General features: G+C 28.8%; 1 protein-coding gene across 1 annotated transcript; it reads left to right on the top strand.

Moving 5' to 3' along the window:
- Positions 1–9,467: 9,467 nt before the first annotated feature.
- LOC111023457 (NAC domain-containing protein 30) lies at positions 9,468–13,503 on the top strand. Its single transcript, XM_022300887.2, is given in 6 exon segments — positions 9,468–9,603; positions 10,350–10,533; positions 11,462–11,641; positions 11,644–11,732; positions 12,768–12,883; positions 12,885–13,503. Coding segments are annotated over 5 exon segments (918 nt in total). The 5' UTR covers positions 9,468–9,603; positions 10,350–10,355; the 3' UTR covers positions 13,240–13,503.
- The last annotated feature ends 347 nt before the right edge of the window (positions 13,504–13,850 follow it).

Here is a 13,850-nt window from a genome sequence, read left to right as displayed (position 1 = left end):
GAAATCTTCAAAACATATGTGTATAGCACGATCTACTATGGAATCAAAGTTTATAGCTCTTGATCAAGCTTGAGAAGAAATAGAATGGCTTCAAAACTTTCTTGAAGATATTTCGTTGTGGCCTAAGCCTATAAGTGTCATCATATGTATTTATTATGACAGTTTAGCAACCTCAATAAGAGCTAAGAATAATGTCTACAATGGAAAGTCACGACACATAAGACGCATACATAATTCTATCAGGCAATTGCTCTCTAATGGAATAATTTCCATTTATTATGTAAAATCAAAAGAGAATGTTGCAGATCCTTTGACGAAAGGATTTTCAAGAGAGCAAGTTACATATACATAGAGGGAAATGAGACTAAAACCTATGAAATTGAGTATCTAGTGGTAATCTAACCTAGTTGACTGGAGATCCCAAGATCTAGGTTCAATAGGCAAATTGGCTAGATAATTAATAGTTGACACACTAAAAAACTTACAGTTTCTTCCCATTTTTATGATGTTATGTGTGTGATCTGTTGATGTTAAGAGTATAATTGAGTCGGTTCTATGAGAACTTTTTCAAATGACTAAAGCGCTCTCATGAATTCAGGACCTTGTCTAGGACCAAAATGGATACAACCGTATAGAACTCAAAAATACAAGATAAGTCATGTGTGATATTTGTTGTCTCAATTTATTATGAGAGGAATAGTTCCATACCTAGTTCTCACTATTTCTTCGGTAAATTCGATAGATATTTACTATGGAAGATTCAAGTCCAAAAGACACCTCTCTTGATGTATAACTTATCTATTTGCTCTCAATATCTTGGTTTTTGTGTTGTCTGTCTCATTTTCTTTCATATGCGGGATTGTTGGATTTTTAAAGTGTGAAAGAAAGTAGAATTTGAAATATTGATAAACAATTAAATATCACAAATTTAATATCCAGAATTAAATTTGTAAGTTTTAATTCACATATACGTTGTGAATTTTGTTTATCAATTGTTTATTTATTTATTTAGTCGTTTTGTTTATTCATTTTATTAAAATTGAAGTTATACGTTTAAATAAGGAGTTTTTCCCTTTATTTTGTTAAAGTTACAAAGTTACACATTTGTAACTTTATATGTGTTAAAGATATTTGTGAGATGTTACTTATTTTGCACAACTATATATGGTTGTAGTTTTCCACATTTGAGACATCAAGTATTCTCATTTGAGTTTCTCCTTCTCTCAAAAAATTATCTCTTCTTTTGTTCTTGTTTGTGTTGAAAGCACGTGTCTAAAAAATTCTGCCAAATCCGAGTAGTTCGAGGTTGTAGTTCTATCGAAGTTATTTGTTGTATCCTGCTGAGACGATCGTTATAGTCTGCTAGTAACTTGTTGAGAGCGAATAATTATCTTCAAGTCAGCACTATCGAAGCGTGTCTCGACTATATTTATCAAGTTTTGGTATTCATCAAGTTGTCAATATCTGTCATTGTTTATAGTCAGTTACGTTGTAAATTGTTTGTCAGTGTTATTCAGTTTACATATACAGCGATTATTTACCAACAATTACTCTCACTTGCAAATATGTCTAGACAAGATTAAATATATGACAGAATTATTCGATATTGTAATAACCGTTGAAGAATATTGGCTCTTAAAAATGTATCATGTTAAAAAATAAATAGTATCTAATGCATTTGATATTTTTAAAATATAAAGCATTTCCCACTAGGAAATGATGCTCTGAGGTTAATTTCAGTTTCACAAATTTCTCAACTAAGTATATCTATTTCAGTCTTTTTGGACGGTGAAGGGAATGTTTGATAAGATTAGTCTTTTTTTTTTTTTTTTTTAATTTATGATCAAAGTTAAAGAAATCAAGCTACGAGTTTTTAAATCTCACAAATTATTATATAAATCTGAGATACATCTGAGCTTCGCAGCCATTTTTAAGTTTATTCTATTTTGATTTTTTAATTTTTAAAGTATCTATTTAATCTCTAAATTTATTAAAAGAATTAATTTTATCTATAAATTTTCAAAATACCTATTAAAATCCCCTCTAGATATTTTTTTCTAAATAACCCTGCTTACTCTTACTAATATTCTATTATCTAATATTTGTCTTAAGCAACTTATAGAGGTCCCATAAATCCAATAACACATATATTTGAAGTTACGTGCAACACTCAACCAAAAAAAGAATTTTTTTTTTATTTTTTATTTTTAAGTTCAAGACTTTCAGAATGAAAAGATGAAAATGGAATAAATCAATTTATTTTTTAAAATTATCATCGAAGTGATACTTAAAAATCAATTTAAAGTGATTTTAAATTTTTCTAAAATTAATTTTTTAATTTGTCAGACATGATCAATGGAAAGCGAAGCGAAGTGATTTTGACAATGGCAAAAGTAATTTTGGCCATGGCCAAAATTACTCTCAAATACACTCTTACTCGGTTTTAATAATCCAATTCAATGACATAATCTAAACATAAATTACACAAATTTAAGTTTCTTAATCTCATACTTCATATAATTGTAAGCAAAGTTTATGACGCTATTATCGATGAAAATGTCAATATTTAAATTTTATGAAAATATCGATGTCGATAAATATTTTAAAAAAAACATAAAAAATTTAAAAATTCATAAAATATATTTAAATTAACGAATAAATATTTCTCATTTTAAAATAAGTTTAAAATTCTTATTATTAATATTATGTCCACACTAATGATATTTTATTGATATTTTCTTATATCTTGTCAAATTTTTACAATATTATGAAAATCTCGATTAATATCTCAAATTTATAAACACGTAGAAATATTAATGAAAATGCAAAACTAACATTCTCAAAAAAGTTAAAAGCTCGCCTAAGTTAGTAAAAAAAGTGGGTTCCAAAGAGATTATTATAATATTTGTTTTATATAAGAAAATATTTAGTAAATCAATAATGAAATCCAAATGTTTTTTTTTTATATAAATATATGGGCAGGGAATGATGACCTCATAATATAAAATAGTTGGCAATTGGGTCTCAATAACTTTGCTTAGAACTCACTATAGATGTAATGTGTAAGAGTACTACAGAAATAAATAAAAAAACAAAAAAGGAGAAAACTTTTGTTAATTTTTATTTAAAATATGTTTTTTAAAGTAATCTTTTCAAAAACCATACAAAAAGTGCATTTAAATAAATATTAAGAGCATATAGCGTATTGTGAGATCTAAGAAAAGTTGTATTTTACTCTCTCTCCTCTTCTCTTATATATTTTAAAATAGAATTTTGTTTGGATTCTAAAGATAAAAATAATAGTAATAATTAAGGCTCCCTAATATTTAGGTAGTTTTTCAATTTGGTCACTATTATATTGTTTAAAAATTTTTAGGTTTATATTTTTTTGGCGCATTTTAATCGTCTTTCTACTTTCAAAACATTCATTTTGGTTTATGTACTTTCAACATGTCCATCTTGATCAATTTACTTTCAACTTTTGTTTATTTTGATTCTTGTACTTTTTAAATGTTTGTTTTGGTCCCATGTACCTTTAAAGATTGACCATTTTTTCCTCTGTTTCAAGATTTTAACACAAGTTTTAGACCCAATGGAACCTTTTGATATACAAATTTATGACTATATTTAAAGAAACTTAGTGAATGAAGTGTCGTTTCAAAATTGTTACCAAAAGCGATGAGATAAAAATGAAAATAAGTTGATCAAAATGTTTATTTTTTAAATGGATAGGGACTAGAACTAAGATTTTGAAAGTACAAAAATTAAAATAAACAAAATTTAAAGTAGAGAGACCAAAACTAACATTAATAATACAATGATAGAAATAAACCAAAACCAAAACCAAAAGTACACCGATTAAAATAATATTTAAACGAAAGTTTTTTTTTTTTTAAGTACAACATGTATAGGTGAAGGTTCGAGCATACAACATTTTTTTTATCGAAGATAGATGGCTTAACCAGTTAAGCTAGACCTCAATTGACAACCAAAATTTTAATTTAGTCACTTATATTTTAAGATTTTTCCATTATACTCTTTATAAAAAATAGTTAGGTAAGTCAACATGAGCATAGCTTGGTGATAATTGACATAGGGATTGGAGGTTCAAACCAACATCCTTTATTTTGTAAACCAAACTTATCATTATCTGTTTTTACATCCTTAAAAATAATGGTATAACTATTTTTTTTTTAAATAAGGGACTAAATTAAAACTTTATAAACAGAAGTGAGTTACTAATTAAATTAAAAATAAAAATATCAAATAATGGGGTTAAAATATATATTTAACCTTAAGGTTTTTTCAATATATCTTAAAAGTATTTTTACTAATCAAAGGCAATGCTTTTATATTTTTTTGTGATTGTTTGGTTAAAATATTCTAATTATTTGTTAAAGTAGTTTTCATTGAAGTTATTTCGAAGTTAACCCTTGATAAATATGTCTATTGGAGTATAATTAAATAAATAAGTCTTCCATTATCATCTTAAAAGAGTGATAATTCAATTTTTCACTGTATAATTGTTGAACTAAAAAAACTACTAACTTCTGACCTGTAAAAAATATTTTTAATGTTTTTTAGAATTATTTATTTAAAACTTCTTTTAAGAGTTGGGTTAATTAATTTTACTTGTAACATTTTTATAAAAAACAGAAATCAAGTTCTTCCTGATGTAAATAAACAAACACTACAAGAAATTTAAATAATCAAAAGGGCTTCTAAGGATATTACAATATACTACATTTATGCCCCTTCTTTTCTTTACTTCATTTATTGTAATCCTTTTTAGTTTTTTTTTTCTTTTTTCCTTTTGGTTTCTTTCATTTAAATAAATATCAAACTTAGCCAAAATTAGAATGGTGCTAGGGTGGAAATTTTTTATATTTTCACTTTTCTATATAATTTTTTTATTGTTCCTATATTATCCTTAATTTTTTAAAATCAAAACATAATCATTTTAAGACTAAAAAATTGATCATTTTAAGACTGAATGTAAATATACATTTCTTTTTTTAAATGTTTTCTAATAACACCACTTTTAAAATTGGATAAAAATTTTAGTTTTTCAACAAAGCCATCAATAATTGAGGTGGTTTGACAAATTGTATTTAAATTTTCATTGTTAAAAAAATTTGATTTTATGACAAATTGGTTTTATGCATGGTTCTAAATATCCGTCGACATTTCCATCGACATGTCCATGTTTTCATGGGTTCGACATAGACATGAGGGGTAAATCAACATTTCCATCATAGTACAAAAAAATTGACAAAATATAAAAAAAAAATATCAACAAAATGTTGCTAATATATACATAATATTAATATTAATTAATTTATCGATATTTCCATGAAATTGAGACCTAGACATGTCCATTGACATCGACACTTAAAACCTCGGTTTTATGTGCTTTTGTCCTTAAAGACAAAAAAAAAATCAATATTAAAATCTTGACGAAGAAACTTTTTCTCTTTTTTTTTTCTCTCGTTTCATATTAAGATTAAATCATAAAAAGTACCTCTTAATTTTAAGTAGTTTTAAGTAGTTCATCATCACTATCTACTTTACTGGCAGGATGCGGAGATCGATTGATCAATATGAATCTCGAGAGTGGATGGTTGACCGCCACCCCCTTGTCCTGGAGGCTCTCCGGTCGGGGAGGGGCTTGCTATCGTAACCTTTTCTCCCGGTATATGTGAAAAAGAGTGACTCCACCCTTTTTTGTTCGGTCAGAAGTAGGTCCAAAGAACGAGAGTGGGCTTCCTTAAGTCCGTTGTTCCTCACTAGCTCAGTGATAGAGCGGTCGATTGTTAACTGACTGGTCGTAGGTTCAAATCTTACTTGGGGAGAATTTTGAGTTATCACTTTTCCGACGCTTTCCCTCCCTAAAAACAATGCTCCTACTTCTTGAGAGTTAATGATTAGATCCTATTCTAACTATTAAAAAAAATATATGTTAAAATTCTGTTTTCAGAAAAAAAAAATACTTATTACAATAATTTAAGATCCTATTCTAACTATTTGGTTTTTAGTTTTCATATTTTTGAAAAGTAAAAATGGTTTAACCATATTTATGGTATAATATATTTTTTAAAGCAATTTAGATTTTTTTTTTTTTATTCATTTCAAAGGTAACAAGGGTAATTTTCTAAAGGAAATATTTATTTTTAATTTGACTAATATGTCCAAATGTTTTTCAAAAAGTTAAAAAAAATGATTAGTAAGCTAGTATCAGTCTTATTTATTAAAAATAAAAAATAAAATACAAAATACAAAATTTATATCATCAAACAATACTTTTAACCCTCCAAACTCATATTCGGAGAAGATTTATTAATACTATTATAACTTTTTTAAGAATTATATTCTTAACTACGAAATTTTTCTCCAAATTAATTCATGTGAAATTAGAAATATAATATCTCTAACGGAATGAATCAATATCCATAAAAATATTCAATAAGACTTTTTAGGGGAAAAATTAATTTTATAATAGTCCATATCGATATCAAATTTAATAATTTACATATTTTTTTTTTTACAATATCATGTTACAAATGAAGAGACTATTATTTTTTTTACTTTAATGAAAACATTATTGCCATGATCCCTCTGGAAAATAGATATAAAAAAACAATATATTTAGAATACCCTACAAAAACACTTTTACAGAAACATTTTCTTTATTTTTCTTCTTTTAATTATATTTTTGTTCGTGAATTTTGGGAGTATTCTATTTTAATTCTTAAACTTTCAAAAGTTTGAATACGTGGTCCTTGAAATTTTAGGCTTGTGCCCACATGTAACATCTATTATTTTACGGTTTTCATATTATTCCATTTTCGATATCAATATTTCCAATATCACTAAAACTGTTATATTATCATTTGTGTTCACGTGTAACCTATATTTTACAATTCACTATCATGTCACATTTTTGTCTTCATTTTAATAGAAATGAAACTTTTGAAATGGCAGAGACATAAATTGAAACCTATCATAAAGTTCATGGGTATTTTATACAATTTAATCAACTTAATTAAACCGTTTGTGCTTGATTCTTATACTTTAAAAATGTTTAATAGGCCCCTAAAATTTTAATGATGTGTCTAATATGTCTTTGATCTATAAGACATAATTTAAAATTTACAGACTTGTTATATATATAAAATTGAAAGTACATACTTATTAGACACACATGTTTAGTAACGTTTCTGTTTTTTTTTTCTCATTTTTAATTTTGCAGAAATATAAATGTTTGTAACTATTCATCTCCCTTGTCTCCTATTTCTATGAAATGTGTCTAAAATTGTGTAGAAATTTTGGAAACAACAAAATCAAGTTTTTTCTTTCTTATTCATGTTTCTAGTTTTTTTTTTCAAAATATAGAGATATAATTGCATTATTTTATCAATCTTAACTTATAAAATGCATAACAAGTATAAAAATAAATAATATAACACAAAATTTTGAATATTTAATTTGAAAAAATAATTTTCATGTAAAATTTTAGTTGTTCTAATTTAAAATTGAGAACAAGAAATAAGAAATGATTATCAAATACATTTCTATTTCTCTAACAATAAACCACCACCAAACTCCATGCTATTTTTCTTAACTAAAAAAGAAAAAAATAGAAACAAAAAATAAAAAAAATAGAAATAAAAGAAAAAATGAGAACCAACGAAAGAGGAAAGAAGAAACAAAAAACAAAAAATAATAGAACAATAACGTTACTAAATGAGTCCTAAATAATTTCTTCACCAAGGAAGTAACATTTATTTATTGGCAAAACCAATATAGCTGAGGGTAATTGATATATATCTCCAATTAAGAAGTTGTAAGTTCGATCTTCCACTCCCACATTTTGTACTAAAAGAGATATTTATTTATTTATTGAAGAAAGATTACAGTAATCCTTATGTAATGACAGGACTAAATAAATACTTAAAAAAAAATGTATGTATGAGAGACATCGGATTAGATGTGGGGAACACAAATGATTAGCAATTCCACAAGGACAAGCTGGAAAGTCTGACATGGAATGTCACGTGGCGACAAGGGGATGGTGCCACGTGGCGAAGGGCGGCGCACTAAAGGAGACAGCCAGAGCTGGATTGTGGGAGTCACTGAAAGCGACTTTTCTAAAACAGACAATTCCTTAACCTCAACTTCTTCATTGGTTGTTTCATCAAAAAACATTCCCAATTCTTTTTTTATTAGGGAAATAACTTATATGTACCAAAAAGAAAATAATAAGAAGGAAAGAATTATTTTTGGAATTATGTTTGAAACTAAAAAGGGTTACTAAGTTTTCTAAAAGTGAATAATATGATAAAGAGGTTTGTTAACAAATAAACTTAATTTTTAAAAGCACAAAGACAAAAGAACAAAATTATTATCAAATTAGACTATTGATAGGGGCGGAGAAAAAAAAACAAAGATCTTAAGGTTTTTTTTTTTTTTTTGCCCTAGGATTTGTTGAATGGAAATATTATATGTATATAATATTTGAATGTAAAAATTTATGTAGTTTTGTGTTATATCTTACATTACAGCATATTTAGTTCCTAATTAAGTTTAGGATTTGTAAAGGTTAATAATGTAGAGTACACAAATGTGAATTCTAAAAGTCTCTTGGTACATTGTTGATCCAGGATTTAAATTTGAGTTTTGGACGTTGAATGCTCCAACAAACACTTGCACACTCTGCACACTGATATGACGTTAAGTCAAATGCACTCTGATGCTTAAGTCAGATAAAGAGTTCAGTTGAAAGTAGTAAAAATTAGAGTTATGCAAAACCTACCTCACGTGTCATACCTCTCCTCTTATTCATAGTGATCTCTTCGAAAGTTGGCTTGGAGGGTCCTAGTCCAATCTGGTATGGTCTAATCGGATGGTATGACCCAATCAATTTGACCCACGTAACCTTTTTAGCCTCAACTCCAAATGAACCTAATACACAGTAACTTTACACATAACACGTGTAACTTAAATTATTTATGTACAGTAGAGACGAGATTAGCAAACTCGTAGCCAAACATAAACAAAACAATAAACTCCATGTTCAAATCCCAGTCAAATTGACTTACACACAAGTTGAAAAGCTAGCGCTAGCTTTCGAAGCACATATTACCAATTTTTAAGCTTTCAGAAACCCTCTAGAACATGGTAATTTATTACAAATTTCTCGATATCGACCTAATTTCCCTAGCTAGCTAGAGTTTGCAACATAATAAAAAAAACCATAAGAAAGAAAAAATATATATGTATAATATATAGTGTGTGATGTGGTTGTAAAAAGTAAATACAAAGTCTTAAAACACAAAAAAGAGAGAATAGAGGGAGGGGGGTTGCGTGAAAACAATGGTTTCACGCCGTCCAAACAAACCCTTTCTATTCCATCTGCCACCCCACGCGCAATCAATACCAATTCCCCATTTTTATTCTCTCCTCTCCATAATCTCTCCAAATTTCCTCTTTCTATATATATCAATCTCCTCTCCCTCTTCCTTTATTCACCATTCAATCTTCTCTCTCTCTCTATCTCTGTGGAAAACTTTGAAGCATAATCACAAATTAGCAGCAAAATTCTCTGTGAGTATGCGTCATTTGTTATTAGGAAGCTGTAAAAACATGTCGTGTGCCTCTGCTCGCTCGAGGCAAAATCTGTTTGATATCTTGATAACTGTTTCCGAATTCTGTTTAGTAATTTCTCGATCCCAAAATTGTCTCATTGTTTCGATCTATCGAGAAAGAATCGATTAGAAGTTTTTTCGTTTTGAAGTCCTCACGTGGAGCTTACGAGAGAGAAAGGGTGGTTGCGGTGTGAAAAATGTCTGTAAACCACAAGAGGAGAGAGAGAGGATTAGGGAGTGAACTGCACTCAAAGAAATGTAGTAACATGCTTTGTGGCAGCAAAAGTCAAGCTTTTCGGCCAACTTATTATGTATTTTAGGCCCCAAAAACAGTAGCCTTCACTTCATGCAGCTCAAAAATCACCTAAAAAATATTTCTCGTCTCTCAAATTTTTAACTACAAAATGTTTTTTCCTCTTCTTTTTTTTGGTTTTTTTTGGTGGGTTCTACTCATTGTTGTCTGCCATTAATTCACACCCCCTCAAAATCCAAAACTTCCATTTGAGCCATTGTCTTGGTTTCAAAGTTTTAATTAGGGTTTTGTTTTGGGTGTCATGGTACCCATAGTACTAATGCACCTGATTCCATCAGAATTCTACAGTTAAATATGTTATGTTTGTACGAGAGTAGTACTAAGTTGGATGATCACTTTAGAAGTAACTCCTATTACATCTTGACATTTTCTTTTTCTGGTGTGTTTTTCAGGAGTTCATGAAAAGCTCATCAATGGAGATTTTGGAGTCTTGTGTTCCACCAGGCTTTAGATTTCACCCAACAGAGGAAGAATTGGTGGGTTACTATTTGAAAAGGAAGATCAACTCACAGAAGATTGACTTAGATGTGATTGTTGATATTGATCTTTACAAAATGGAGCCATGGGACATCCAAGGTAATTTTTAAATTTACAATTTCATTAGTCAAGTTCTAGTGGAAGTTAGCTTCAAACTCATTAATTTTGGTTTAACTTCCCTTTTTTCATTTTTCCAAACACAATAATCCATTTGCCCTACTTGGCTTGGACTTTCTCATTCAATCTATAAAAACTAGGCTAGGCTCCACTTTTTAACTAGCCTGAGGTTCTTGGTTTGTTTTCATACTACTTTTTGTTTATGGAAATTATTATGAGTAAACATATCAAAAGATCACTAAATTAATAGTGTCAAAATATTTCATGGTTGAATGGAGTTCTTTAATCGCATAATTATGATCTCGAATGTGAAATAATTTGCAAATATGAACAATTGGTCTGAACACTGCTTAATTTAAGTGTATAGCCTAGCTATAACATATGTCTTCCTATTTTCAGTTTTTCTAAACACTTTTTCAGTGATAAATCAAACGCTAAATGATAACCATTTTGCATTTCACAAGTTTCTTGTGTGAAAGTTAAGCTTGTAAACGCTATTTTCACCCATTTATTCTTTATTTTGCTATGTATTTTTTAAAAATCTTTTCAAAATATAAGTTAAATTTTGAAAACTAAAAAAAATGTAGTTTTCAGGAATTTGTTTTTGTTTTTAGAATTTGACTAAGATTGCATATGTTTTTTTAAGAAATGTGAAAACATAACAAAGAAATTGTTAACAAACAAACATAGTTTTAAAAAACATAAAACTAAAAACGAAGTGGCGTTAAATGGGTAAGAAGTAACTAGCTACTAGATGTGCATCCTCTTAAAACACTTATTATTTTAGCGTTTCTTTGGACCTTGTAGTTAAAAATCATGATATATTTAGAAAGTGCTTTTGATCAACTAAAGCCCCTTCTATTCCTCTAAAACTCTCGTCAAACTCACTCTTAATTTCATAATCGCACAGCGAGTTGTAAATTTGGTTACGAGGAGCAGAAGGAGTGGTACTTCTTTAGTCACAAGGACCGGAAATACCCGACAGGAACCCGAACAAACCGAGCGACAAGTGCCGGGTTTTGGAAGGCCACAGGGAGGGATAAGGCAGTTGTGTCAAAGAATAGAATGATTGGGATGAGGAAGACATTGGTGTTTATAAAGGTCGTGCTCCTAATGGTAGAAAAACAGATTGGATTATGCATGAATATCGTCTCCAAACCTCTGAACTTGCACCTCCTCAGGCAAGTTTAATCCTAATAACTTTTAATTATGCATTATATATTCTTATGATCAATAGAATAAGATAAAATTTAGTTCTTCACAAGTATATAATAATGTTTTTTTTTCTTTAAATAAAAAGCACTAAAAAGTAAGTCTTTCTATTATATTTTAATGATTATAAAAGTGGGTTAGGAAGATTTGAATTAACTTCGTTCACATTGAATTAAAATGAATTGTTTTTTTTTTCTGTTCTAAAGAATTGTTTAAGATATGTACAAATATATTTTTAGTCTATATTCTTTGACTTTTATAATGTTTCTTAGTGAACGAAATAGATAGATTTGATATGATCCAAATTTAAAAGTTCAATTATATGTTTTCATAATTTCTTAATATTTTTCACCTTTTCTAGAAGAAACTTGAATATAAGCCAAATTTCAAAAAAAAAAAAAAAAAACCCACTATTTTTTGAAAACATTTTTTTTTTAATTTTCAAATTCGGCTCAGATGTATTTTGAAAATATTTAAAAAAAAAAGACTAAGACAGAGAAACATAATAAGTACAGTGTTTAATTATAAGCTTAATTTTCAAACAGTTGAATAATCCAAAAACAAAATGGTTCAAACAAGTCCTATATTATTTTCTAATTTTTAAAATTTAGCGTATAAACATACTTCCCTGCTTTCTTTACTTTGTTAGTTTAAACACATTTTAAAATCTATGCCAAATTTTTAAAACTAATAAAAGTATCTCAAAAAAAACTTTTGTTTTTGTTTAAAAAATTTGGCTAAGACTTAAAGTAAGAATGACGAAAAATATACCAAAAAAAAGAATGGAGAGGAGGGTATACATCATTTTTTAAAACGAAAAACAAAATCGTTATCGAACAACCCTTTATCCATGGAACTATTCCTTCCACAAGATCTAACTTTGGGCATGGCTCGATTGTAATATATATATTTCTAAAAATACAAAGACTATATTGTTAGTAAAAAAAATATATGTATATTACCCAACATAACCCTAACATTTGAATTTGTTTGGTATATTGCAGGAAGAAGGATGGGTGGTGTGTAGAGCATTCAAAAAGCCAAGCCCTAATCAAAACCAATCCATTGGAGCTTGGAATGGCCCATATCATCATCAACAACAAGCCTTTTATGATCTCAAAAAACAACACCACTGAATTTGTCAGGTCTCCTTCATTTTCAGGTGCCATGACTTCATCCCATCTGCTCAATAATTCAGACCAGCTGCCCTATGCCTCTGATCAACAACAACATTTTCTACCCGCCTACGATGTAAACCAGCTCGTCCAACTCCCGAGTCTCGAGAGCCCGACGCTCTCGCCGAGCTTCGGGACTAACGAAACGAAGATAAATAATAATCACGATCATGGCCCGTGCCCCGAATGGAACGTTGATTTAATGAACGACCTGCTTTCATCGTCTTCTAATTACCCTAATTTGCCCCAAACTTGTGAGCTTCAAGCGCATAACCCTTGTGGGTTTGGAAACTTTTGTTGACTTGTAATCATATATGAGAGCAAGGCTGAAGATTTTAGAGTGTCTTTTTTTTCTTTTTCTTTTTTTTTTCTTTTTTATGTATAAAGAGAGAGATCATCTGCAAAGTGAATGGTTTCTCTTCATTTGAAACTGATATATATCTGATTATTTATTAGGGTTGATGAGAAGTTGTTTTATATTTGTAAATGTATCACTGCATGTAGAAATTTATATGCATTGCATGTGGTGATATTCAACGAAGTTTGTTTTCTTAAGAATAAGAGATTTGTGTTTAATTATTTGGTAGTAATATATGTATTATTAATCTCATATCTTCTAATTTTGCAACCTTTATATATACTAGGATCATACACAGTTGTTTCTATATTGTTCAACTCCAAAGAATCATACAAGGGCTCGATCGACCTTCTTTTACTAATTTTAGTACTGACTACTTTAATAATACTGTCATGTGTTATCCAACCCTCTGAAAGGCTCCTTTTTTCGCGATGTTTTATTAAATGTCGGGCAAAGCCCTTTTCCTGACGGTTTTAAAAACGTCGGGAAAATCCGTATTTCCTGACGTTTTCACAATTTTCGTCAGGAGTTGCTTATCCCGAAGTTTTTTCCGA

Source organism: Momordica charantia, assembly GCF_013281855.1.
Source record: "Momordica charantia cultivar OHB3-1 chromosome 11 unlocalized genomic scaffold, Mcharantia_2.0 BLBB01000011.1, whole genome shotgun sequence".
Classification (NCBI taxonomy): domain Eukaryota; kingdom Viridiplantae; phylum Streptophyta; class Magnoliopsida; order Cucurbitales; family Cucurbitaceae; genus Momordica; species Momordica charantia.
This window is presented reverse-complemented; position numbering and strand designations above follow the sequence as displayed.